Genomic DNA, 26,334 nt, shown 5'->3' on the forward strand with positions numbered 1-26,334 from the left:
TTTTGGTTCTCTTGGGCTCTCTGCTTTTTGCCCTCTCTTTAAGGCGTCTTCCTGGCGTGCCGCAACACTTTCTTGCCCAAATGCTGCCGCCTCGCCCAGCTGCTCACCCTAATGTGGCCGCATGTAATATTTCGATTCCTGCCAAAGCTGGGCTCAAGGCGAGCTGGCGAGTATAGCGAGCGGATGAGACGACCAAGGAATAAGTGTGTTGGTTCAAGCGCTAACAATTGATAGAATTCTCTTCAAAAGAAAAGGCAGTAACGGGATAAACAGGGATTACTACCACTTTGTAAAAAATTGATTGCGATCCAGGATAGCAAGTCACTTGGGTTTTGTTTTTTTGTGAGATTTGTAAAGACGTATAATTGCCTGGTATGAGCGACCTGACTGAATTGATCGCACTTGGGAAAATTAATAGGTATAAGAGCGGCACATACCTACGACAAGCGAGGTAATTAAGAGCGAGCAGGGAAATATGTACGCTACTTATGCCCCAAAGCTTGTTACAAGTATATTCAAACGACAGATCACTTATAAATAGTCCTCGCCTCGACTTGTCTCCCTTACGAGTTTTAACTGGAAATAAGACTTCGTGCTATGAGCGGGTCGGTACAGGCAATTGCGCCACAAAGCGTAAACTCGGCAATGTGGATGCCGCATCATTATCCCCTGCTCATAACTTTATATGTGCGCTACCGCTACACAGGGGCCAGTTGTTCCCCGGATTGTAGTACTATTACTGTATTTTGTATTGAAGGGGCTCAGGGAGATTTGGTCCTCTGGAAGTGTGGCTCGGTGCTGTGAACATATACAGACTACTCCCTCTGGAGCCATCTACAGATGTCTAATCAGGGCGATCTCGGCAACAGCAGCCGATCTGACTGCTGCCTTACTAAAGTACAGCCGACCCCTTTTCTAACCCACATTTCCCCCTCGTAACAGAAATACATAATGGTACGTTGTATACATCAGTATTTTCCGAGCCAGAATTACTGTAAAGTTTGTAACTCAAAGGTTCCCTGTACTGCCACGATACCTAGAAGATTGGCAAGAAGAGGATTATGATTAAATTATTCGGCTCGCTATGGAGAGACTCGGCTGACCTTTGAGAAGCAACAGCCACTTATGTGAATGTACTTTAGTCAGTCCGCATTCGAGGAGTGTGCTGCGGCAGTGTATGGAAATGACTTAAAAGGAATGGCATTGCTCTTCAAGCCATCTGCGTAACGCCACAATCGCCTCTTCGCTTGCGTATGAAAATACATCTCATCCACACTCGCTATCTTTAGGCTTAGCCCTTATTACATTCATTTTAGGTTCTCTGTGTTACTATTCTCCTGCTGCAGAAATGCTTCTGACAAGTCTGGTTTACTGGTTGCTGCTCGATCTTGTCGATGCTCAGCACCAACGATCCCTTACGACCAAGGGTAGGCAACATTCGAATTCCTCAATTCCATTCAAGGCAGAATCAACTTCTTTTCGGCCACAGACATCAAGTCAAGCTGTTCAAACTGCAAACCATACTTCTCGCTCTAAATTAAGGCCATCGAATTCATTGCCAATTTCATTGTCTTCCGGCTTGACTTCTCACAACATTAGGACAACTCTACACACTACAGCGCCTTCGACATACACATCAGCCACCAGCTCAACGGCCCCTCTTACCACCTCTGTCTCACATGGGGAAAAATTAGTCATTCCGCTGGTCGCCGCAGCGGCGGGTGTTGTAGTCGTGGGAGGCGTTGGTGGTGGCTTTGTCGCATTCGGAACAGGCCCCGCTGTCGCTGTAGGAGCCGGGACGACAGTAGAGCTTAACCCTGACAGTGGCTCTGACAACGGCGACGACCATCCCGACGAGCGAACTCTTTCCATGATACCTGTCAGCGCCACGGCAGAAAGCCAAGCCACCAGTGTCAAAGCCACAGCTACCATCAGCTCTTCAGCATCCAGCTCGTCAACATCGCAGCCTAGTCAAGCCCCGACAAGCTATATCATTTTTCCAAAGGAGGCAGTTGCCAATGATGCAACACAAAGGGCTGCCTTGGAAGCTTTCCTCAAGCCGTTCGCCCAACCAGGCACTTTCGAGATTCTTGCGGAACTATATGGCTTTAAAGTTGTTATATACGTCCTGGTCACGACTGAAGAGAATGCATCCAAAATCGCTAGCGACAAAAGGGTAGGTCCTTGTCAAAATTTCAAAAAAGAGTCTAGGTTTTTCTAACGGAGTTTATGGTAACAGATAGACCTCGTTGAACTAAATACCGATGCTTCGAAAGATTTTCCAAAGTCGTCAAACCCACCATCAAGTCCACCCCCAAGTGTCGTTCAAGAGGACTTCGGGGATGTCATCGTAGACAAGGCCGCCCAGAGTTTCCTGAGAATGATGTCAATGCCTCCAGGGCTTAGCGACTTGGGCGCCAAGCTTGACGAAATGCCGGGATACGCGTACCCTAAAGAGGCTGGCGAAGGGGTGACGGTTTACCTGATCGACAGCGGTGCTAACCCAGACCACGATGAGTTCAAAAATGCAAAGGGAACCAAACGTTGGATTTTTCCTACTAATGAAAAGAGAGAGACTGACGAGCAAGGTCATGGGTCATGTGTTCAATCGCTAATTAATGGGCCTGCCTTTGGAACCGCCAAGAAGGCCGATCTTGTCGTTGTCAAGGTTGGCGAAATTCCAAGGTTGAGTGTCGTTTTATCGTCTCTTCTCCTTATCCACAACGACGTCGTAGAGAAGAAGTTGCAAGGCAAAGCGGTCATAAATCTTTCATATGGCATTCAGTTACTCGTCCTAAAAAGCAACACCGCCGGTGTGCAACCGGGTTTTAAAGATCCAGACACAATCGATGCTTTTGAAACAGTCTTAAAACTGCTCATTGCCGAAGACGTTGTTCTTGTGACAACCTCTGGCAACCAGAGGGATCAACCCAATGGAGGCGAATTTGTTACTGGGTTCCCAGGTTATTTCGGGCGGGATATCGACATAATTACTGTTGGCGCAGTCGACGAGGCCGGCAAGCAAACAGAGTATTCTCAGGGCGTGCCCCGAGAACTTGACACCTCCGCTATCGGCCGCACTCTTTGCGCATACAACGTTGGCAACAAGGACGCCATAAATGAAGGCACATCGATGGCGGCGCCGTTGGTTAGCGGGATGGTTGCGGTGTTCCTCAGCCAGGCCGAGTACCGGGAGCGGCTACAAGTGCCTGGAAAGGTTGCTGCCAACGTTAAACAGTTGGTCCGCGAGCTTTCGTACAACCGCGGAGGCGGTGGGGACAGAGCGGTCGCTTGGAACGGCCTCGACGTTTTCTCATGTGGAACGGCCTCCAGGTCGCTCCGTGCTCGTGGCGAGTCCTGCGCCATCAACGCGACCACCTCGACATTTACAACTCTCACCTCCACGGCACCACCGGCCAAGATTACCACAACTGCTTTGGTTTCAACTTCGACTCACGCCAAGCCAAGCGTTAGCACCAGCATTCCCGCTACTCCAAAGGTCGAACCTGTGCCTTGTTACAATTTCAACGACAAGGCATACGGATACTGCTGTCCCGACGCAGACAATCCATGTGAACATGATCTTGGTAAATGTTACTTACCATTCACCGGAGAGGGCGTCGGTGGCGGCGACAACGGTATAGTGCCAACAGGAGCAAGATGCCCACCTCCAGAGGGTGCCCAAATATGCACTGGCGCTTGTAATCAGTGATCAGCGTTAGGACAATGCTTTTTTTTGACGGCGGGCGGCGAGATGGTTTTCATTTGAGCTTCGCCGGACCGACATAGCTGGTCGGACTTGACATTATGATCAATATCGGCGCCGATGGTAATCACAATTTGTAAACACCGGCCGTCTCCAGCAGCCCCTCACACGGTTAGACAAGAAGAATATACAGTTACCCAAAATATCGTGACTCTTGTCCGAAACCGCGCCCAGTTGCGAAACCCCGAACATGGCTATTACTGTGATACCAACAACTAACCTATCATTATTGCTCTTATCAGCCTGCCAAAGATTTCGTTAGCTGCCATGGAATTGTCATATTGCTTCAAGACGACTTTCTAGCTATCCAATTGATCGGTTATTAGATTGTGTTGTGACACAGTTCTATGCTCCGATTTCGAAAATGCCCTTTTCGCGGTTGGCGATGCTTTACCTATGAGCCTTACCCGTCCTTGGCGAGAACAGTGCCGTGTCAATCTGACGTCCCACCCATGTAGCCCCTGCGTGAGATGGGAAACTGGAAAGGTAAATAGGGATGTTCTAAAGTAATTCCGTACTTGATGTGATACGTTAGGAGACAATACAAGACTGAGCCGTGATCTTCCTGCCCGATTCGTCCACCTTGAACCAGAAACTGCAGGTTTACAAGTTTAGGTTTGATGTGACGAGAACTTTCAATGCCGTGTGCCGATTGACGTTGTGTAATTCCGTTGTGTTCTGGCGAAAATTACCCACCCAATTCTTACCGAGGGCGGGGTAAAGCCAATAACATCTATTTTTTTCAATAATGCCTGTGAATACTAACCTTATCAAAAGCTCAGATATCAGTCATTTTGGAGTACAAATGGATACTTCCTTGCCTGAGCAAAATGAGGATCATCCGCACGGGGTGGGATGGACACAAGAAGGCTTAGACTAGCACTCCCGAACAGCCGGTTGGATTTTTAGGTTTGAAGCACCGTCCGCGAATATTAATTGATCTGTCTTTAGGAGTTTAATTAATCTTGCAGGTAGGAAGTCCTTGCTTCGAGGCTTGTAGTAGCGAGTCTCATGTCCTTGCTGATACCTTTGGCAGTCCTGTTGAGCGTGGTAGCGCATTCGGGAGTACTGAGTCGATATATCCTAGCATCCCTGGTAATTTGGTATTGCTTGGTGCCTATAAGTCGTAGTTTTATTTCTTTATTAACGGCTAGAGAACCTCAGGAATTATCATGTGATGTTGGTGAACCGAGATCGGATACAAGAATCTCGGCATACGCTACGAGGCACGAAAATGTCTTGTCATTAAGCAATTCAAAGACATTTGATCCTAACCTCTTCTGTTAGTAATTTCCTATTAACATCAGGTTGGTCCCAAAACTGTCAGGCAAGAAAGTTGAGATGGTGTGCACTCGGCTGGGCATTACGCCGTTCGCGCTATCTGGAACAATTTCTGGCGTGACTCTTACGGCGCAACAACAGGGTAATAACCCTTCGTTCACTAGCATATGGTTTTCTGGTGCTAAATTGCTGGGAATAAATTCAAGCCACTCGTTGTCTTTGATGGGTATTGGTTGTGGTTGGCAATACGCCAACGCTCGTCGGGAGGCTGGCAAAATTTATCGCATGTAAAGTCTTCTCTGTGGAAGAAACTGCGTCCGCAGGTGTTTACGATAGCCCTTCGGGATGATATTTTTGGTCCCCGAGCTTTCCCGTGGTTAACGGTTAAACCGGCAATCTAGTAGCCTGAGCATGACTCAAAACTAACGGGCAATCCGAACCAGTAACTTACAGATTTGTTGGACGTGATATTGAACGTATAGAGTGTAGGCCGTCAATGAGTTTTAGAGGTCGACTAATACAGGCTTCATTGAATCTATCTATCTTCACCAATTCGCATTATGCATTGAGATAAAATACGGTGACCGAGATAAAGAGTGGCATGATGTCGAGTTAGTAACGATAGGCATGCAACTCAAGAAATCCGAACTTCCATCTCCATTCTGTAATCCAACTAATTACGAACAAATCCTACCGCCATAACAATCGTTGATGCTTCCTTAGTAATCCTAAACAAATAAGCATCAAACTCTACATGTGATTTCTATTGTTCAGTACATAAGGGCTCCGGCATTTCGGCCCAACACAATGCGTAGAGTTGTGCCGGTATACCCGTTCTAATCTAATAACTGAATGCCGGTATCCGATCGCCTGCGAGTTTACCATCCACACGGTACATGTAATGTTTCAATACAGTATAACAAGGGGTTGCGGATGTTATTGTATGGGTAAATGTATTGTAGTCACATACACCTGGCAAGATAGTAGCCTACTTGCGTTGCCTAAACAAACCGATGGGGTTTGCAAACGAGAGCCGATGGTAATACGTGAAGGGAGCCGTTTTTCTAAGGGAAGTAGTATGGTAAATTTAGCACCTGCAACGGTGCTGCGGATGGCTCAAACTTTTCAGCAAGCTTGGGAAGATTTCACTTCGAACATGGATCATGCAACTAAACCTGACTCCCCCGTGCTATCTCGTCACACAGTTTCTACAATAACCTAAATATGTTGGGTCTAGCTCTAGGATTATCTGGGTAGGCAGGTTTGGGAAGGGTCGTTTATTGTACGCAACAGTCTCAGACTCAGTGTCGTGCTAACAGAAAGATTTCGAGATTGATTTAAATGCAGGCAGGCACAGGGTTTGATAAAACATACCCGGTTGTATCATCAATGAAGGTTCCGGTGTTTCCGGGCTGTTAACATCATAAAAGCATTATATAAGTGGCCGTATGCCCTCAATTTTATTTTCCGTCTTGGTTGGATTATGCTACTTCTATTAAAGTCTCTTCTTCTATACTTTAGAAATTCCTGTATCAGCATTGTTAAACTAACACTATTCTGCTGTAACTTGCTTCATAAGTAGCAAATTAAGAAAAGAAAGGCATAACAAAATGCAGCTTAGGGTTGTGTTTTTGTTTATTTCTTTGATATCAGTGTATGCACCAGCCTGTAATTCCTATCCTGTCAGTAAAAATATCAGCTAATGCGTTAGAAACTCCTGCTTTTAGAGCCTCTGCCGATCTTTTCGTATTTTGTTGCGGCCAGGACGGCTCACAACACAATGGATTAACGAGAAGTTGTTGCGGCAAAAACAAGTTTGAGGGTGTAAGTGTACCCATAAAACCTGTTCAGAAAAGCTATGAAGATACGGGGTCCGACCCCCGTATCTTCACGTGTAATTCGCAAAGTGCTAGTAACCCGGAGAATATATCTGTTTGATCTCAAGACTAATTAAAATCTGTTTCGGCAGACTGGTTGCGTTATATTATCTGGACAGAGTAGGGCTGGTTTTGATAGCTGCTGTAGGGGCCAAAAGGGCATCAACTCCTGTCCTCAATAGAGACAGGTTGATCAGGCCCATTGCTCCAACCGGCACAATTAGGTAATATGCGGCGCAGCTATGTAATTCAGAACAGGGGATAATAAAAACGGATTTGTCATTACTTAAACCCATGCTTTGTGCTCATGAGAGTTGAGTAATTTGCACAAATGATCGTATATGTATGCTGTCTCGCCTAGTGCTCTTCTCCGTTGAGTACAAGCAATACAAGCAGAGTTATTCTTCCGTTTATCCACTGTGTGTTGTTTCCATGGAATAGAAGTATTATTCCTATCTTCTTTTTTCGAAGACGCGATCGACTGGCAACAGAGGAGCGGGGCGACGTTCGAGGCTGAAAGCCAGCCATCATCCATTTCACTCGTAAGGACTACACGCTCGGCGCTGAACTTGCCGGGCGGTACTAAGACTCGAGATGCGCTCCGTCGGGAAACATGGAGGCGGGCCTTGGCACGATCAACGTTGTATCTAATGCGGGCGAAACCAGAGGAACGAAACAGCCAATGCGACAAACACGAAAGCCGACAATGAAAGCCAGACTGACCCATGGAAAGACTGCAGGCTTCTAACTATGTAATCAAATAGCCCAGCGGGAAATTTCTTACAGAGGTCGGCCAACAGGGGCGCTCCTGCTACAAGAGGAAGGACCAGATGACCGCCGATGACCATCGAGCACTGGTCTTGGCCATGGGAAAGCAGATGAACGAGCTGCATGCATAGTTCCAGTTGATTTTCGATATATGGAAAACTCGATAAACTTCAACTAAATTGCGAACGGAAGAGGAGCTCTGATCAACGAAAGATAACCTGCAAGTGCTGAAGCAGCAAGTATAAGGCGACAACACGACGACGCACCAGAAGCACGGTGGGGGATCAGAAGGATGTTGTGGGTCAACGAAGAGGTCGAAGTTGAACAAGTACCCATACCATCTCCGGACATGACCGCACGCATTCTTCGACTCTCGTGTCGTCGAGTGCTGGTCGTGTCAGTGTACGTACTGGCAAGGGCAATAACACGAGGTACGATACACCAGGCTGCTTACGGATCGGGCCATCGGGCGACTGAGTCAAGCTTCGAAGTTGCGATGCCACAAACTAATGCCAATCAGTGCTGTTAATTTTAAAAAAGCTCCGTGGAAGATGATCAACAAATTGAGACCCGGCTACCACAAGTTCCCACCGAAGGAACAGCAGCTAACGATCCGGCTAACACTGGTACTGTGCGAGCCGATTGAGGCGCTGACACCGACGGCTAAGCCTGAGTACCCCTATTAAGCTATTGAAACTTGATTGCACAGCTCATCCTCTCTTCCTCGCAGCTCATACAACCTTCACACGTGCCCACATACACTGTTGGAACGCAGGTAATGATAGCGTGACTCAGCCAAATTGGCAGTCTACCAAAGCATTACTTGTCAAGCCACCCTGCCCATAGTATAGTCATCTATCGCCAAACATTTCATAAAGAAGGACATAGACCCCCGGCTTACCCACCGGAACCGGCAGTATACTTCCAACAGGTAGACTGCTCAGACGTTTTAACTTTTATGTTGCTCATCACTTAGCCATAAATACATGACGCGGTCTTCAACAGGTCCAGACCTGTGACTTATAAACTTTAAACCTACTCTACTACTGGTTTTGGGATAGAAAGACGAGTTCTCTTACGTCGACATTACTACATAATATTGTGTTTGCAACCAGTTGTTGTAGTAACTACAGATCAGACAAGAAGATTCACTCAGAATAGGGCAGAAAGCCGTCTCTGTTTTCTCAACGCACAAAACTTTATGGAGCAGTATCAGCCACAGGTGCAGCATTTGAACATCGCTTGCTAGGTATCTGTACCTGATGGTCTCCTGGTAACTCCTAGTTAGAACAATGTGGGACCCATAGTAGGGTATATCATCCACGCGACTCATGAGACAAATCGTGGGTGCAGTGCCACCAATCTCTCACCAAAGAGATACCCTTTACAGGCCCTAGTATCGAATCAGAATAATGGACTGCACTGTGTGTATTTGAATTGTGTTACGCATGTTGTAGCTAACTCTTATGTGGCCGGCGACCCATCGTCTGTGCGTTCTAGAATGACTTTGAAGATACTGCTCAGGTTTGAAGCGAACTTCTGCTCGCCCAGTCGGGCTATCGTCTCCGGTGGCTACAAGACCTGCAAATGTAGGATTCCTTGCGGGCCAGTCCCGCAGACACCCTCTACGCTTATAGGTACATGGATGAAAAAAATATGATTGCAAGTTGGGATTCGACCGCTTGACCAATACAGTAGAGGAGATTATACAGTACATCAGACCCACATGGGAACCGGGTTCATAACAACGCGGCATCACGGTAGGGTAAAACACTCAATGACATTAATCTATTGATGAATTATAGCGAGCATTGTTTTCTCTGTTGTGAGTATGGCTTGGAGTATAAAACGGAGGATTTGTCCGCGTTTTCTGAACAACCAGGTTCTCCAGTCACTTTTCTATATTAAATCTTGAGTAATGGTTCCAATTTCAGCTGCCGTCACATTGCTCGCTTACCTTGCTACTGTAGAGGCCTGTCATGGGTTTTTCCAGTGCAAGTATAGTGATGGAAGCCATTGTTGTGTAAGTGGAACACTTTGAGATTCATAAGAAGCCTGAACTAATTCAATAGGTGGTGTCTTCCGATTATGGCAGGGACAAATGCCCTTCCTATTGCAATGGCGGCACCGCGTGGCCTCCAGAGTGTGTTACCCCATTGACTGGCAAGGGGCGTAAGGCGTATGTTGTCATTTGATATTATGTAGGGAGTCAAAGGCTTACAGAGTATTTCCAAGTTGCCCCGGCTCGGGAGGCGGTGTTTGAACGCCAAAAACCGAAAATTTTCGCTTCACCCCAGCAAAAAAAGAAACTTGTAGTCCCAGTCATTCAAATCCAGGATCAGCGTGGTTGAGCTTGATATTAGCAAGTCCTTTTTACTCTATCTGCAAGGTTCAACTTCGTGGAGATGGCAGAAACAATCATCCTCAACCTTAGATAATACTGAAATGGCACTAGTAGAACTGAAGAGCACTTCAACACAATCGACAGTTCAATAAATATCGGTATTAATTATCTGTTAAAATCTGCTTGCTGAGACTGTTTCACTACGATTTCACCCGTTTTCACGTTTTCAAGTCTGCCTTTGATAATTACTGAAGTATCTAATCTGGATTCCACCTCTGGCAACTGTCTTTGGAAAGCGACAGATAACACAGGTTTAGTGCAACTTTGTGCTGATGTGCCCTGTAGGTGCAAGGGAGCCTAGTAGACGATTTGGTAAGATGCATAGATAGATTCGGTCGTCTTCTGCGGGCAAGAGTTTATGACCGAGTGAGCCTCGCTGCAAATGTCAAAGCCGGATCTGCCCTTTACATGCAGAACAATTTGGTTCATGTGAGACTGACACCCTCGGAATATTCCTCCGATGTCTTTGCTAGTCCGTTTTGCGATGAAAGATCGGCGCCAAGCAGAAGTCAAAGATGTCAGCAGCAACACTGAAGACGCAGGTTTGTGACCTGTCTGACCCACCTTAATGTTGATACTTAAAGACAAATGCGCAACCCGTGGTTTTTTTGGACTTACAGGTGCTTTAGATGGCGTTGAGAGCGCAAAGTTGCGCAGCAATGGGCTACATAGCTATGAGAACAACACATGTGATGTTGGAAGATGAAGGTCATCAGAGTCTTGTTATTCGACTGTGATTCGTCATCACTAACAGTAAAATCAGAACTAAAAATTGACAACTGTCTCAAGTCATATTTTTGTATTCATCATCTTCAATAAAGTCACTTACTGTTCTAATTGTCTCTCAGTCATAATTGGCAGAGTAAACTTTCCAACGAGTCAGAAACTTGCAGTCGAGACCTGCTGAACGATCTCACAGTCAAAGCAGATAAGGTTGACGCAAGGCACACATTCGGCATGGAATTTGAATAACGTAATGCAATGGCCTGCAACGTGAGAGGTGGAGAGCCCATTGCCTGTCCCTTCATTGCTCTTCTGACAGTGGAGGCTGGTGCTCGGGGCCTGACTGGATGCGCTGTAAGCCATATCCCTGATAGGGATCACGCCGCCCTGGCCCCGGCACTTAGCTTCACAAACGATAATGGAAAAGCTCGTCGACAAGATCTGTATGCCATTTTTCATTGTAATTTTTCAGCAGTGAGTAGGTGTTTCCTGCTTGTACCTAAGGGCTGTCTATTAAAGTTATGAAGAGGCGAGGACCTCCGCCCCAGAGCGAAGCCCTTTGCAGTCATCAAAAACAAGAAGATAATGATAAAACCTACTTATTTAGCCCTTGACAGCTACGAAACGCACAGGCTCCGTAGGGCTACATCTCACAGTTATAAAGGGCAGCATAAGTAAGGCTAACTAGTAAGTTCAAGTTAAAGGGGTAAGTATTTAGCACAACTGACCTAATAGACGTTTCAAAGAAATACCAATATGTCATAGCTCTTATCTGATCAAATTACGGCTTTCATTCCGAAGCGTGTCTACGCCCCTAAGTGTAATATGTTCCCAACAGTTTGTGATACATCCCTATCAATTTGCCATTGTGTACTCGTCTAAATGGCCGCACTCCTTGCGTCATCACTTGGAGGGACCTTTCTTAGGTTTTGGGTCTTTCTTGGGTTTTGGGTTTTTCTTGGGTCCTGGGTCTTTCATAGATTTCGGATCTTTCTTGACCTCAGAACCTGTTGGCGTTTGTGGCTCCTTCTTCTTTCCTGGTCCACGGATATCGACACATTGTTGAATAGTGGGGTCCCATCGGCAATAATAAGGCGCTGAGGCAACGCATGCAAAATAGCTGTTATACTGAGGCTCTTAGTACAAGGGTTTCGTGCTGTTAAGTCATATACGAAGTAGAAGAAACGTACCTGACCGCATGACCCGTGAGGCTCGGCACCTACAATCCCACCTCTTCCTTTACTAAAACATCCACCTCTTCGCTTAATAGTTGAATTTGTATCTTTCATCGCGAGCTCAAAACCCCGGGGGCATTTGCAGCCCCCGCTCTGCAAATCGCAGTGCTTTGGACCTGCACTGCCACGATCATGATGGCAGAATCCTTCCTGGTAGAAAACATCAGTTAGCTTTATTAAAGACTTGCAATCCGCTCTCTCTGACATATACACTTGCCACCAGCATCACATAGGCATGGTGTACACAGTGCCACGTTATTACAAAACCCAGGGTCGTCAGCAAGTACTTTGATTCCAATACCGCTGCTTGTCAGCGCAATGAGTAACGCCTGTAGGTAGAGCATTAAATTTGTAGGATATAGCCGCCCTCATAAAGAAGTAGAAGTGTTTATCGGTATTTCCGACTCAGGGGTAGAAGGATTGGTCGTGGACGACGTGATGCAGACTTCTCTTCTTATACTCTGTCATGTTGAGAAATCCATACTCTTGTCTGGCCATGCTGCCGCCTGGACCAACCTAAATCGTTGAGTCCAGAACGCCCAAAACTTAAGGCGGCTTAACGTGGAGGGATAGATACACATGCCAATCGAAGCCAGAGACAACTGTCAAGATACAAGACAAACTCCAAAAAGTCATGTAGCCTTCCATGTAAGTTGCATCGTAAGCCGTAACGTAAGCGGCAACGTAAGTCTTGATCTACTAGTTGGATGCAGGGTCTCTTCCGTCAGGAAAGACTCATTTTCCAAGGTACGAAAGCGCTTCCCGCTTCTAGTCTCTCGCGGCCACCTTCTTTTCATTGGTGGACCAGAAAAGACATTCAGTTTTTCATGTCCGATGGCAGATTCGGCAGGCTAACTAAACCCAATTGCATATATTTCTGACTTCATGACCTGGTTTCCCCGAAGTCTAGAATGCCTCCACTTTCTCCTTAATTCTCCGATTGTGCCCTCTCGCCGCGGATCTCCGCGGTTTAGTATATTGTTAACATGCCATCTTGAAGACCATCCTCCAAGACTTGACGTCTTACCCATGGTAGCGAAGGCAGTGCCTGCTGTATATAGTACAGGTTGTTACGTAACTAGAGTTACAATAGCTCGATTGGTTAGGCATTCTTGGCTTTTTTCGGTTACCTTGCGTCCAGACCGCTTGTTGCTATATAGCACAAAGCGTTGTATCGCTCGAATTCTCGCGTTTTTAGCATCTAGGTCTTCATTGGCTCCCGACGGGCTCCGGCCTCCAATGCGTATGAACGGGTAGAAAGTATCAAGCGATCACCACAAATCAAACCCACCAAATGAAGATACAATGAGGGCACCTCTTCCATAGTCAGGATACATAAATATTGGCGGTACCAAATATCTGCGCTATTTAGTTCGCTAGAAAAGTCTTGGCTGAATTCTTACATGCTAGTTCCCCTCATAGGTATGTACATGTTGCCTCCTCGCAGTCGATGGGATAAACACCAGCATTAACATCAGGGACAGCTATCAGAAGTAGAAGTCTGACTAAAGCACTTAACAGAAGTCTACCTAATTAAGAACTCAAAGTCCGTATGCGCTATGACGAGAATTACCACAGTCGTAAGCAGCGGATGCTTTATCCTAATATCTTTAGTTTATAATGTTAAAAGTCAAATTACAGAGGTGCCTGTCGATAGCATTGACTTTGAGCGGCAAGCTTCAAGAAACCCTGCTACTATGTCAATATCAAAAGTTCCGGAGAAAATACCTAAACTCTACTACTAAACTTTCCATATTCCCGGCGACTCTGACCCTAAACTTCTAGCCTCCGACGGCCTTCTTCATCTTGAAGTTATTTTAACTGAACTCTACTGTTGACGATAACCTAGTTTCGGCTAGTCGGATCTAGGAAGCTTTGTCCTTCAGCAACAAAAACAAAACACACACACACGTTGTTACGCCCGGCCCGGGGGCCAAGCCGGAAGGACAACTAAAGCTGGTTACACGTACATTTCTGACTTTATGCCCCGGTATACCTTACTCTTAATACAGTCCGTTGGGAGTTTGTGGGCAAAACCATTTCCATTACGTTATGTTTAACACACGTAGGCATTAATCGACATGCAAAGCGAAAAAGGACAAACTCTCATGATGTGACAGGGACGGTGGGCTTGAAATTTCGGGACAACCAGTAAATCATCAGTTATTTTCAACGCGCCCATCGTTCTAGTCATTTTTACTATTAATCACCTTTGGTTTCACACCGAAGCCTCACACTGAAGCCTCACACTGAAGCCTCACACTGAAGCCTCGCACAATAAAACGATGTAATCCATTCCGTAGGGATGAGAACCGCAGTGGGTAGATTTTATATGATCAAACCAGCTCTAGAATGACTCATTAATATTGTCATCGGCGGCAAACGAATGTTTTAATTCTAACTTCATGTTCCATTCCTTCCCTTGTTTGTCTTTCTGGTCTAGAGTATCGATTGCTTGTGCTTCAATGCCAGCAGAATCAGGCGCAAAAGGACTCAAAACATTTCCCAAAATGACCCCATCCCTCAACAGTGCAATACCGCAGCCGATCAAGCACGGCATACAAGTCTTCCATTATCGTTGTGAAGATGGTGATCTGTGATATTGTCAGGATAAGGCAGCCAACTCTGTAGCAACTAACATACTTAAGTAAACTAGATTCGAATGCTTGCCACCTGCACCGTTTCCACAATTGGCACGGAGTCCTACACCCTGATTCCCAGGGATGAGGACTTCGAGGCGAATATTATCACACGAACGCTCGAATCTCCCACTTGGAGCAAAAGTGTGATTGTCAACTTTCAGCTTCTGGGATCCCGTGTTCTTAAAGGGTAACACTACTTACCCTGGGCCATACACAATGGTGCCTCGCAAGTTCTGGAAGCAGTTCCCTAGGTCGATGTTGGTCCTGGAATAGCCCCCATCAACCCGCCTACAATCACAGGCGAAGTTGATAACATCTCGACCGGAGAAGCAATTTCGACAGCTTCCCGCGTATGAGGCAGCCGTTCCACTGACTAACAAAACAGGGAGGAGTAAATAGTCGAATCTCATTGTGTCGTCTGAGAATGTAGTGATACTGCTGGAGTGTGCAAAATTGTAAATCGGGTTCGCCCCATGGCCCTTTTTATGTTAAGCTTGTCCACTCAAACCAGAGGTTAGAACACAACTGGGTTTGATTCTCAAAGTACATGTTCGGTTGAAGCGGCTAGACTGTACAAGAAGGGTTCATCGGGCTCGCCGATGCTCCACGACGGACGATTCGCCAAAGAACGACTGAGATCGAATGATGGTTGTTACCGGATGGCTAGAGCCATATGCCTCAAGAGCCAAGGTGGATGATGTGGATGTATCGGTGGCAATTCTGGAAAGAATCAACCATGAGTTGGGACTTTGATAGAGTTTAGGGACTTCTGTTCATGTAGGCTCAAGACAATTGTCTTGACACCTTCCGCAAAAGACAGGTGAACCAGGATTAGCGAGACGTAAGTCAACAATACTTCTATGGCATTGGCGATGGTTTGGGAACTTTCGTTAAAATTTGACCCAAGACCATTGCCTCGAGAGCCCCACTAAACGACAAAAGAGCATCGCAAGAGTGCGGCTCAGCACATAGTCCACCTGATGTGAGCAGCAAGGTATGGACTACTGGGTAGTATCCGCTATCCGCCAGGAGCACTTGCTGGGAAGTGAATCTTTAAATTTGCATACAGAAAGTTAGTTCAATGTGTAGCCAGACTTTTCCCACCCTGGCTTGACGTTATTGAACGGGCTCATCAGTGCCTTGAGTGTAACCAGTAATATGGGTCACTTGTCCTAACGAAGGCAAGTCAAGATTGTTACCGCTCCGCTTAGCAAAACCAACAGCCAAGGATAGTTGTCAAGGAACAATGGCAAGGCCATAAATCACAGGAGCAGCATCGGATCAGGCATCATTCACCATGTTGGCTTAAGCGAGGAATTGTGTATGCCGTTTGGTGGGTTCCTAGACAAATTTTGTATTTAGAGCAACTGCCTAATAGAGTCCTAGTGGCCAACGTAAAAGTTTATCAGATGATGATACGTACTTTATATTCGACGAAAGTCCCAAACTTGTTCGGTACATCGGCAGGTTCCTTTATCCCCTCTCAAGTTTATTACTCATCTAAAACATTATTAATTTCAATTTCCTCATACAAAATATCTAGCTTCTGTAGCCGAGGAGATACATTCATGTCCAAGTAAATTTCCGTTGGTTTACAAATCCTAGATCCCCGACATACGCTAAGTCCACCAAACTACCTTTCCCTTGAGGCGTCGAGCATCTTACAAGCAACGAATATCTATTCCTGAATTCATAATAACTAGACCTAAGCCATTTACTTCTCATGCTCTGCAACAGTAGTTGTCCGTTTTGCGTCTTGCACGACTAACGCGGCTTCCAGCTTCCGGGCCATTCGCGCAAAGACTGCTGTCATAGCCTCAGTGATGAGTCCCCCAAATATCCCACTGTATGACCAGAAGATGCGACGAGTAGTACTGCTCCAGCCGATGGTAGCGCACGTAAATACCGTACTGATACCGAATCCCGTCACGGCGGCAGTGAAGAACAATCTCCTTTTGATTGGACCGATACATTGAAGTTGAATGGCGAAGTGTAACAGACAGACAAACATGACTAGCGAGAGAATGAAGGTGAAGAACAACATATCATTAGGGGTGGCAATTGTCTCATCTCCGTAGGCTAAAGCACCCAAAATGGCCCAAGATGCAAACGAAGCTGAGAAAAACCCCATAGCTACCCCTAGGTCGGCCGACATTATTGACCTCTAGGTAGTTGTATGTTTTGATGGCAGAAATGGTATAGAGTTGTGTTTTGTGGGTTTGTTGAGCCAAAAGGCGAGAATGCGGTTTGGTAGGAGGAGACTGTTGGATTAACACAGCAGGCATTAAGTCTAACAAAAAGCTCAATCGGTATGGAAGCCGAAGAGTCGAAAGACTTGGCTATATAAAAGGGGGTATTTAGGACGCCGAAAGTAAGAAAGGCTCAACTTCTCTTATGTGGGCCGTGATCAAGCTCCGCTTTTATAATTTCGTCACTTTCATGTACGCATCGAACTTGATTTAATGGAGTAAAAAAACTGTCATATGACTGAAATGTAATTTGCCCAGCTACACTTTATCTGAGTTGGAGTGAAGAGAGTAATGAAAAGCCATATCTGTTTTATGTCCTTGTCATTTCTCGTTCCATCAGCCAAGTAACAACAACTAAGTCATTGTGGGTCGGGCTAGTACTCTTTGATAGCCCGGCAGGGCACTAAGAGCCAACACGAGAGGCAAAGTCCTGGGCGCTACCACACAAGACATACGTCCTTCCGATTTCCCGTCTCCAAGCAAAAGCTGACCTTGGCTTCATAGATGGCCTGCCCAGACATTATGTGCCGTCTTGTTACATTTGAGAGGACAGGAAATGGATCCCCAACCGACCAAAGTTCCAAATTGTGACTTGTATGGCCAATTTGATTGGATAGATAACGAAGCAAATTTAGACTTGCTCTTCTCACGATACAATGTTGCACATTGTTCGGATCTTGATGCTAGCGAAATGGTCCAAAGAGTTATTGGCCCTTATCTCGAGATGTCAAAGTGACTTGTGGCTCTCAGTCGAAAGTGGCACCTATCTCACCTATCTCCAAAGAAGTGCAGCAGGTGAACATGCCTCACACCGCTGTACGGTGTGGATAACTCAGATAGACCTTGTTAGACAAATCAGTGTTGTGATGTCTTGGTTATTTGCTCTCGGAGTGTATCTAGACCAAATAGTCTATATAAAGCGGCCTGTTGCTCACGATCAGAGTTCAAACTCATCAGGCTCATCCCTACCAGCTCCTTGGTCTACCTCTTTATTCAGACATCTAAAAATTCCCCTCTTCACTGTTGCAATCATGGTTCTTTTCCGCAGCATATTCTTTGGGGCAACTCTGGTGATAGAGGCCCTGGCTACTCCCAGCAAATTTGTTCCTCGCTCTTTCAACAATGCAACCGACGTTGACCTTGGTTTCCTCGATAGTGTAGACAGCTTTTTCGAGCTCCTTGGAACCAACTCGAGCGACTGGGACAGGTTTGAAGATGCAGCTGAGGAAGTCTTTGACCCAAATGCCTTCAGCCCAAACCCAGACAATGTTCTCATGGCACGACAGATGGAGCAGTGTCTCAGCTTGACAGACTGGACCCAGCTCATCTGCGACAACATGCCCAACAATAAAGTCAAGTACGCTCTCGGGGCGGCGATTGCCATCTATTATGCTCCCATCGTCCTTGTCAACTGGCTGGAAAACTGCGGCAAACTCATCCATGGTCGCGACTACGTCTGGCAGTCCAGAAAGGCGAGTGAACTGGACAAGAGAGACGACATCGCGAGTGTTGTGGCCTCCAAGTGGAACGGTGCGGACCACCTATACTTCAAGGTGCCGCAGGTGTTCGACTCGCTCCAAACGCGCAGCGTCGACGAACTGGGCGTTGCAAGCGAGGCCACCTTGTACAACGAGTACTCGTTCGACACCGCCACAAGCACTATTCACTACCGCGCCTCCGGTGGTACCTTCCACGCGGAGATGCCGGAGGTGACACCCGAGAAGCGTTGGCTTGGGCCTCGTCAACTTTCCAGGGACTATGTCATCTTCCTTGAAGTGCACCGAGCTACCGCGGCCGGAACTACAGCCAGCTACCAGTGTATCGGCAAAACACTCAGGTACTTCGTCGATCGCAGCTCCGAGAGACACAGAAGCAGTTGCCAGCCGATGCACAACCGTGGCAGCTTCATGTCCAACGTCAACATTCACATCACACCCGGCAGCACGGGCCGCCGCCTTTTCGATTGCTGCTGATCGCCAAACTTCGGGGACTTCGATTTGGGATGCGGCAACCTCCTGTATGCTGGACTTGGGGCGGTACTACTTTTTGAATACCCCCGGATTGCCTACACATGGACATGATACCGAATGTTCGGGGGTTATGTATGGCATACTCACCATTGAACTTACAAGGTTTTTACGAGTTCTGGGAACCTGTCAAGATAACACCCAGATAAACAACAATCTACATCGTATTAGATCTTTATCAACTGGGTTTGCCTTTGATTATGTTTCTATATATAAAGCATAGTTTACGCTTCTTCGTAGATGCAAACCAACAGTGATATAACTACAGTTAATATGCGTGAAGCGTTTGCTGGGAATAGTATCATCCAGCAAGGTCATTAATGCCCTGGCATTCCCTATGTCATTAGAGGCTATTTTGAGGCCATTATCTTGCTTCTCATACGTGAAACTATCGAATACAATACAAAACAAGACACCGCTCATCTTTCACTAATATCTCGCTCCATAAGTTGGCGAGGTAAAAAGCCGTTCGTTTACTTCTAAGGCTGCTAGATGTTGATATCTATTGGGCCTTTTCATCAGCTAGACCTGCCTACGAACATACTGCTGAATACAAGCACTTTGAGACTGTGTAAGCTGTGCATTCCAGCACCAAATAATCCAGAGTCCGATCCATACTCCACAACATCGATCGATGCCAGTCTCGGCATGGAATCGCATGGCAGGGCAAGTCGCCGATAGTGAGACATCCAGTGCAAATGGGGTGTTTATAACATTGACTAACGAATATATTTCAGGGTTCTCTACCCATTCTCAAACCTCTATCTAAGAATTTCATAGTCCCGCGTGACCCCTTCGTGGGATAAGGCTGTTTGATCTAGCTGATTCTTGGTTGCTATTGAATGCTGACACACAAAACTCAAAGGCGTAGATACTCGGGGGTAAGAAGTTGATTACATGCTATATACGCTCCGTTTCCGCAACTGCGATATGACTAGTATCCCTTATGGAATTTCGTAGCTAGACCCGATACCCTGTAGCATGTTCTGAGGATTTCCAATCCACTCGCGTAGAGCCTGAGTATATCAGTTTAATACGGAGCCCTATTAGTGCTAAATGTTTACTACGACCTGCAATGAAATCTTGACTAGAAATAAAAGCGCCGGGGCTGTTATGCGTCTAGGTCCTAAGACTTATTAAATATTGACACTCTAAAATTAACGACTTGTTTTTAATCTTTACCGATATACCTATAAAATTAGGTAGCGGCTTTTTTAAGGTAGCTATAGGTTCCTAGGGGTACTTATATAAGTAGAAGAGACTAATAATCTATAACGTCTTATAATCGTTATAGATCTATCTATAGATACTGTCTATAGAATTAAGAGGTTAAAGTAGAAGAGGGAGATAATTCCTTAGGTTATTGTTACGTGGAGAGCGCACTAAGCGGAAAAAAAGACAAGATCTTGTGATGTGACAGGGACGGTAGGCTTGAAATTTCGGGACAACCAAGTTTCTTTAGCGAATCATCAGTTATTTTCAACGCGCCCATCGTTCTAGCTATTATTATTATCAGTTACCTTTAGTGTCACACTGAAGCCTCACACAATAAAACGATGTAATCAATCCCGTAGGGATGAGAACGGCAGTGAGTAGATTTTATATGATCAAACCAGCTCTAGAATGGCTCTGCCTGCTCATGCGCCGTCCTGACGCTCCCATCCATCCCAATTCAGTCAGAGGCGCACATTAAGCGCCCAGCCGTCAGCCGTTGAACGCCCTCGCCATGCAACAAACAAAAGCAGAGACTCGCGGTCCAGTCTTAGTCCAGCCAGTCAACTATCCTCCGAGTCTCAGGCCGCAATGCCAGCGCGCGCCAAAGCTGACCTAGCATCATGAGCTTCGATCTCCGTTCCGTACGGTGCTTGCGCTGTCGTATTCTATCTCGTCTTGGCACATAAAACACCTACCGGTTGGGCCGCAGGTCCTTGACGTAAAAGTCAAGTTTATCGGAGTGGTATACATGACCGGGCGGATTCCTTGCCCCAGTGTAGAGGTTGTCGATGGAGTGCTGGTGGAAGGTCTCGGATTTGGTGCATTGGAGGATGTGAGTCAGTCCCGGCGGGTTTGTAAGGCGGAAAATGCCGTATCTGTACATCGATTAGTTCCGTTCACGAATATATGATAGAAGAGGGGAGACGAACGATGGGTTGTGTCTCGGAGAGCAGACAATTGCAATGCTCTCCGGCATCATGACCTGGTACCCAGCCTGCGTGTGCAGGTCTCGCGAACTCATGAAGCAGGTCTGCGTGGGATGGGTGTGGATCCAACCAACCACCAACAGGTCCTCATTGATACAATAATCGAGCATCACGGACTCATTCTCCGTTTCGCAAGTATCAGGGGTGCACTTCTGTTCGGGAATCACAAGGCAACTTATGAAAAGCGCGTTATTAACCGGCCTGCCACACAAGATTCCGCACATCTCGAGGCCCTTGCGCGTGTTATCGGCCGCGATATCCAGAAACGCTTGCCTGAGCTGGCTTGGAAGGAATACGGGTCGAATAGGGTCGCCATTTTCGAGATATGCTGCGGGGCGGAAAGTAAGGCGTTCCTTTACAGCTGGGGCCGGCGCAATCTCTTCCTTTGCGGGGAGTTCGGGAACGTCTCTAGACACTGATGACGGGGACAACGGTGTCATGTACGAAGGCAAGGGCTCTTTGCCCGGTCGCATCGGCGGCGCTGCATCAAGCTCTTGGCGTAGTGTTGTAGAGTCTTCCTTCGGCGGACGCGGTGGTTGAGGCAGTTGCGGACTGTACATGCGCTGCGGCTCCAGCGGTGTAGCCTCCCATTCCACAGCCCGTGGCCTCGAGATAGCAGGGTAGTTGTATGAATAGCTTGGCGGCGGTGGTCTCGGCGGCGGCACAGGTCGTGTTGTGCTTCTGAAATCAGTTTCTTCATACCCTCCATCGGTACCATCGAGGCGCCTCCTCGTAGCTTCGATTTGTCTCCGAATCTCATCCTCTTCATTCGCAGGGTTTCCAAACTGCTCCCAGTCTTCCCAGCGGCCGCCTTTTCTGCGTTCCATCTCTTCTTCCTCGCTGACACCAGCCTGCCTCGTTGCCCTCCTTGCAGCATCTCTTCGCTTAAAGTCTCGCTGTGCCAGGGACACAGCTAATTCTTGGTGATCGGCGGCGTCGAGTATCTTCGCATTGCCACTCAGTGTCGGATCGCGGGCTGCGAATTCGTCATAACTCGAGGGTCTCTTCTCTGGTTCGGCGTCGGCCTTCTTCTTTGACGCATTCATCAACTGCCACTCGTTGTAGTCGCGGTCAATTTGCGGCTTGAGACTTTCCAAAAGACCGAAGACCTCTTCCTGCTGCCGCTTGAAGAGCGGCTTCGTGAGAGCCCTATTCTCGGGGAGTTTTGCATCTGGATGTGTCTTGAGGTGACTCAGGACGAGAACCGAGTGTCGCCATAGCATCTGATATGCTTTTCGTATGTCGCGATCGTGTAGCGCAAAGGTCGCCTTGATTTTGTCAGATCAGCGCTGTGCACATAAGCACCAACAGCAGGCTGTACAACAAACCTCTTGGAATAAGGTGTCGGCAGATCGTGCCCAGTATTTGAAGGGAATGGTCGTCCTAAACTCGAAGTCCTCCGCAGCATCCGTAATCTCTTTAATGCTCATGGGCCGCGCAGGCCGGGGGCTTGAGGGTCCGCTCATCCTGGTAGTATCTCGTCGAAGCGAAAGAAAGTCGGAAATGGTAGATTGGGAGGGTGTGGATGTTGCACTCGCAGGGAGCGGTGTGCGGGTTGCTCGAGACTCGAATCCGGATCGCAGATGGTGACTGTCACCGTTCAGGTAGTTGATTGCATTGTTGTACCTTGGGTTGGAGCCAGAAAGTGGCAGCCTTGAGGTAACAGATGCTCGACCATTCGGTCAAGAAGTCTGGAGGGTTTCGTCCCAGGAACCGTATGACGAAGCGCTAGACCAGCCACGGGTGGCTGAAGCACCCCGCCATCTTGGGGAACCGACAAGGTTCACATGATGGAGGGGTAAAGCTTGGACCCCTGTCTCGTCACGTGTACACGAGCATCACTCACGTGATCAAGTTGACGGCCTTTCTTATGTAATATCAAGAGCTGCAGGGGTGCCCAAGATCAACAAGGTGAGGCACCGGTGAACAAAAACAGTCTCAAGGTCAAGGTCAACCAACGGCGAACTTACAGCTGTCAGTTGGCGGGAGGATCCGGCCATGTCTCAGCTCCGCTTCTATCCGCAACGTCCATCAGCAGTCAATAGAACCATCGTTACCATCAACCCCAGAATTCAGTCATCTCCGAATTTCTCCTTTGGCAATCTTGACAGCTTACATTGGTTCTTGGCCCGTCTTGGTTGCCATGGCCGGAACGAATAATCTCCAATGATCAGCGTGCATTTGGGCATCAAAGCCCAAAAGAAAGAAGGACGTCATACTCGTCCGGCCGTATTTCCGTTCGATTTACGAGTCCTCTCGCCTCATCCATGCCATCCCCAACAAATAACCAGTTTCGGGAAATGTCGGAACGGCGCCCTGACTATGTAATTTTCGTAATACGCTTCTCTGTGTTTTTGCTACTACGTCCACGCTAGAACACAGTGCCCAGGCGGGCCGGCCAATCCGACTGTCCAACCTCCGTTCTTGATTCATTGCACTGATCCCTTTAAGGCCCGAGTCTGAGCGTGGCACCATGCTTGGGTGCTTCCACCGCCTGCTCGAATGAGTCGGACAGGGTCTGGTGCTCCTTTTCCGTTGCTGGTTGACGTGCAGATTGTCCAGCAAAGCACCCCCACGCCTCCGTTGGCCGCCGGTGAGCGAGGGTAGAGGGATCTCTCAGGCGGTCTGTCTGGAGACTACCTCGTTGCTTGGTTTTTCCACCACCCAGTGTCTCACAGTCGTCGCGTGGCGGTGCATAGTCGTCAGGTTATCAGCTATCGCATCTTGCCATCCCGTGAAATCTGACGGCGAGATGGCTTGATGTTGTTTTTTTTTTTTTTTGCGGCCAGTGTGGAGGGCACCTAAGAAACCATTTTGCCAGCCTTTGCTTAGTGTCGTGCCTTGGATGGAGACGGGCATCATCCGCGAAACTGGGTACTACCGCATGAGTAGTCGTCAATTCCGGAAAATGGACCTGGCCATGTGGTTGTATTTGCGTGGGCGAATGACAGATTCAGGGATTGTTGTAATGGCGTCCCCCATGCTTGGGCCATCCTGGACCTGGAGGAAGCTCCTGGTGAGGCCATAAGGCTACCACACCAACTACATTAAAGGAGAAGTTTTCCTCTCTGTCTTTGTTGATATTGAGTTCCTCGGTATATTGTAATAGCAAACATTCTTCATCATCATCATCCATCGAACGTGTCCGGATATCCTACTCGGATACTAAAGCTTACCAGTAAACACCAAGCCTATCACCAACACTAAACTACACATCATCATGTCTTCCTCCATTTGCAGGAGTGAGTTTCTTTCATCCAATTTTGTAGAACAGAAATTAAACAAATATCAGGAAGCGTCGAAAAGACCATGTCGCATTTCACCCTAAGCATGGGTCAGGCGTCTGTTCAGAACAACGTAACCATGTGGACGACCCTCTCCCAATGCTACGACGAGATCGCAAAGACCTTTGCCCTCCAAGACCCGGAGAACATCATCGCCAACCCGGAAAGCATCTCTGCCGTCGTGCACGCCACCTTTGACCACGATGCTCACGGTCTTGTCGAGCAGCAATCGTCATCGATGATGCACTGCATCGACGACGTCACCAAGGCACACATGCTTGCTCAAGCCATCGCGGGCATGGTTGCCTTCTTCCGCAAGCTTGCCATCCACCATAAGCATCAGCCTGTCACAAACGCCTCCTTCGACAGGGACCTCCAGCGCTTCGCAGACTGCGAGCTGCGTTCGGCCATGATCCGCAAGATCGAGGACAGCCGCATCTTTGGACGATGCTACACCAAGAACCAAATCGCGGATCTCATCATGGACGCCGTGGATGGCAAGGTCGACGACGCCGAGTTTACATCAGAGGATGAGTACCAGAACGCCATCGGCTGGGCGACGGAGTTGCCTGCAAGGAATATGGGTTTGCCGTGGGGTTTCACCATCATGGCTCTGAACTGAGGAAGAGGAATGTAATGACCGTTTGATGACATGGATCGGGATCGCTTTGGGGGAAACCACCATCGGGAAAGGCGCATCAGCAAGGCGTTTCAAGGAAATCCGTGATCGGAGCATTGCTGGGTATAATTCATAGTCCTAGTAGTCTTTTTTTTTCTCTCGTTAATTGTATCACCACTCATGCCAGACCTGACTTCAAACTTCGTTGGCTATCCCTTCTTCGCCGCGGCCTGTGCGCTGGTTTGCAGCTGAATGATCTCGCCCTTCTTCTTCTCGAGCTTGCCCTGCAACTCGCTGATTTGGCCCTCGTGCCTCTCACTGGAAGCTGTGTTAGCGAAAACAACGGTCAGATGGTCTCGAGGGGGGCAATGATGCACGCACATCTCATTGGTGATGAAATCCAAACGGCCCTTGACTGTGCTCTCAGCCTCCACCTTATCCTGCTTCAGCAAAACAGGTCCGACGAGCTTGTAAATCTGTTCGCCATCCTTGAGCTTGTCGAACTCCTGCGAAACATGTCAGCTTTCCGGTTTTTGAGGACTGTTGTGTCAGGGCTCACTCACCTCCTTCACACCGAGGTTCTCCTGCTTCTGAGCTTCCAGTTTTTGACGCGCCTGGACAGTGGTCTGGAGTTCTGGTAAAAGTTTTTAGCATGAGTCCGTTATTCATATCATGAACGTGGTACAAACCTGTTTGAAGAGCAGTGTACTCTTCAGAGAGTTTCTGCAGCTTAGCCTGAATCTCAGCCATTATTGAGACTGTGAGGGGTTGGCAATGAGAAAAAAAATCCCGGTCTGGTAACTATTGGCCGGTTACGAAAGTCTCAGCAAGAAACTTGATTTTGCGTCGCAGTAAAATCAGTACTCAATAAGTTTGTACACTTTCAAATGTTCTCAAGTGCCAAAGCTCAAAGAAATGTTTGCTGTTTCGACATTCGTGGTGGTCTGAAGAAGATACCTGGTACTGCGCTCATCTTGGTGACAGTCTGGAGGAATACCGGGTACTTGCACCAGGACCCCACATTATGAATATCGGCGGTACGCGATCCAGAACAGAGCATCGCCAGGCAGCAGAGGTATGGACCCTCGTGTTAACTAAAAAGTCTTTTCAAGGTTTGAATCAGAAAGAAATTCATGGAAAATTTAGATCCTTTGAAACATTAACGCTATAAGTGATCATTGGTCAAACAAAGGCATCTGGAGTGACAAAGAATGCATAAGCAGAGGTCTCTCAGTAAGCCATGATGACTATGCATCTA

General features: G+C 47.4%; 6 protein-coding genes across 6 annotated transcripts; 3 read left to right on the top strand and 3 right to left on the bottom strand.

Moving 5' to 3' along the window:
- Positions 1-1,870: 1,870 nt before the first annotated feature.
- Positions 1,871-3,712, top strand: CTRU02_209002 (subtilase; the record flags this gene model as incomplete). Its single annotated transcript, XM_036726047.1, has 3 exons — positions 1,871-2,176; positions 2,240-3,469; positions 3,500-3,712. 3 exons carry the CDS (start codon positions 1,871-1,873, stop codon positions 3,710-3,712), a joined length of 1,749 nt encoding a protein of 582 aa, XP_036582240.1.
- Positions 3,713-11,722: 8,010 nt separating this feature from the next.
- CTRU02_209003 (uncharacterized protein) lies at positions 11,723-12,398 on the bottom strand (the record flags this gene model as incomplete). The annotated part of the gene is made up of 3 exons (XM_036726046.1): positions 11,723-11,947; positions 12,010-12,204; positions 12,264-12,398. The coding sequence occupies 3 exons, from the start codon at positions 12,396-12,398 to the stop codon at positions 11,723-11,725; spliced, it is 555 nt and encodes a 184-aa protein (XP_036582239.1).
- Positions 12,399-17,976: 5,578 nt separating this feature from the next.
- Positions 17,977-18,918, top strand: CTRU02_209004 (uncharacterized protein; the record flags this gene model as incomplete). The annotated part of the gene is made up of 1 exon (XM_036726045.1): positions 17,977-18,918. One exon carries the CDS (start codon positions 17,977-17,979, stop codon positions 18,916-18,918), a length of 942 nt encoding a protein of 313 aa, XP_036582238.1.
- A 1,960-nt stretch (positions 18,919-20,878) lies between these two features.
- On the bottom strand, positions 20,879-22,639 carry CTRU02_209005 (endosome-associated ubiquitin isopeptidase; the record flags this gene model as incomplete). Its single annotated transcript, XM_036726044.1, has 3 exons — positions 20,879-21,062; positions 21,117-22,441; positions 22,502-22,639. 3 exons carry the CDS (start codon positions 22,637-22,639, stop codon positions 20,879-20,881), a joined length of 1,647 nt encoding a protein of 548 aa, XP_036582237.1.
- A 1,754-nt stretch (positions 22,640-24,393) lies between these two features.
- On the top strand, positions 24,394-25,079 carry CTRU02_209006 (uncharacterized protein; the record flags this gene model as incomplete). Its single annotated transcript, XM_036726043.1, has 2 exons — positions 24,394-24,415; positions 24,466-25,079. 2 exons carry the CDS (start codon positions 24,394-24,396, stop codon positions 25,077-25,079), a joined length of 636 nt encoding a protein of 211 aa, XP_036582236.1.
- Positions 25,080-25,285: 206 nt separating this feature from the next.
- Positions 25,286-25,826, bottom strand: CTRU02_209007 (prefoldin subunit 6; the record flags this gene model as incomplete). Its single annotated transcript, XM_036726042.1, has 4 exons — positions 25,286-25,394; positions 25,458-25,582; positions 25,640-25,710; positions 25,766-25,826. 4 exons carry the CDS (start codon positions 25,824-25,826, stop codon positions 25,286-25,288), a joined length of 366 nt encoding a protein of 121 aa, XP_036582235.1.
- Between the last annotated feature and the right edge of the window lie 508 nt (positions 25,827-26,334).

This window comes from Colletotrichum truncatum (assembly GCF_014235925.2).
Source record: "Colletotrichum truncatum strain CMES1059 chromosome Unknown Contig_0005, whole genome shotgun sequence".
Lineage (NCBI taxonomy): Eukaryota > Fungi > Ascomycota > Sordariomycetes > Glomerellales > Glomerellaceae > Colletotrichum > Colletotrichum truncatum.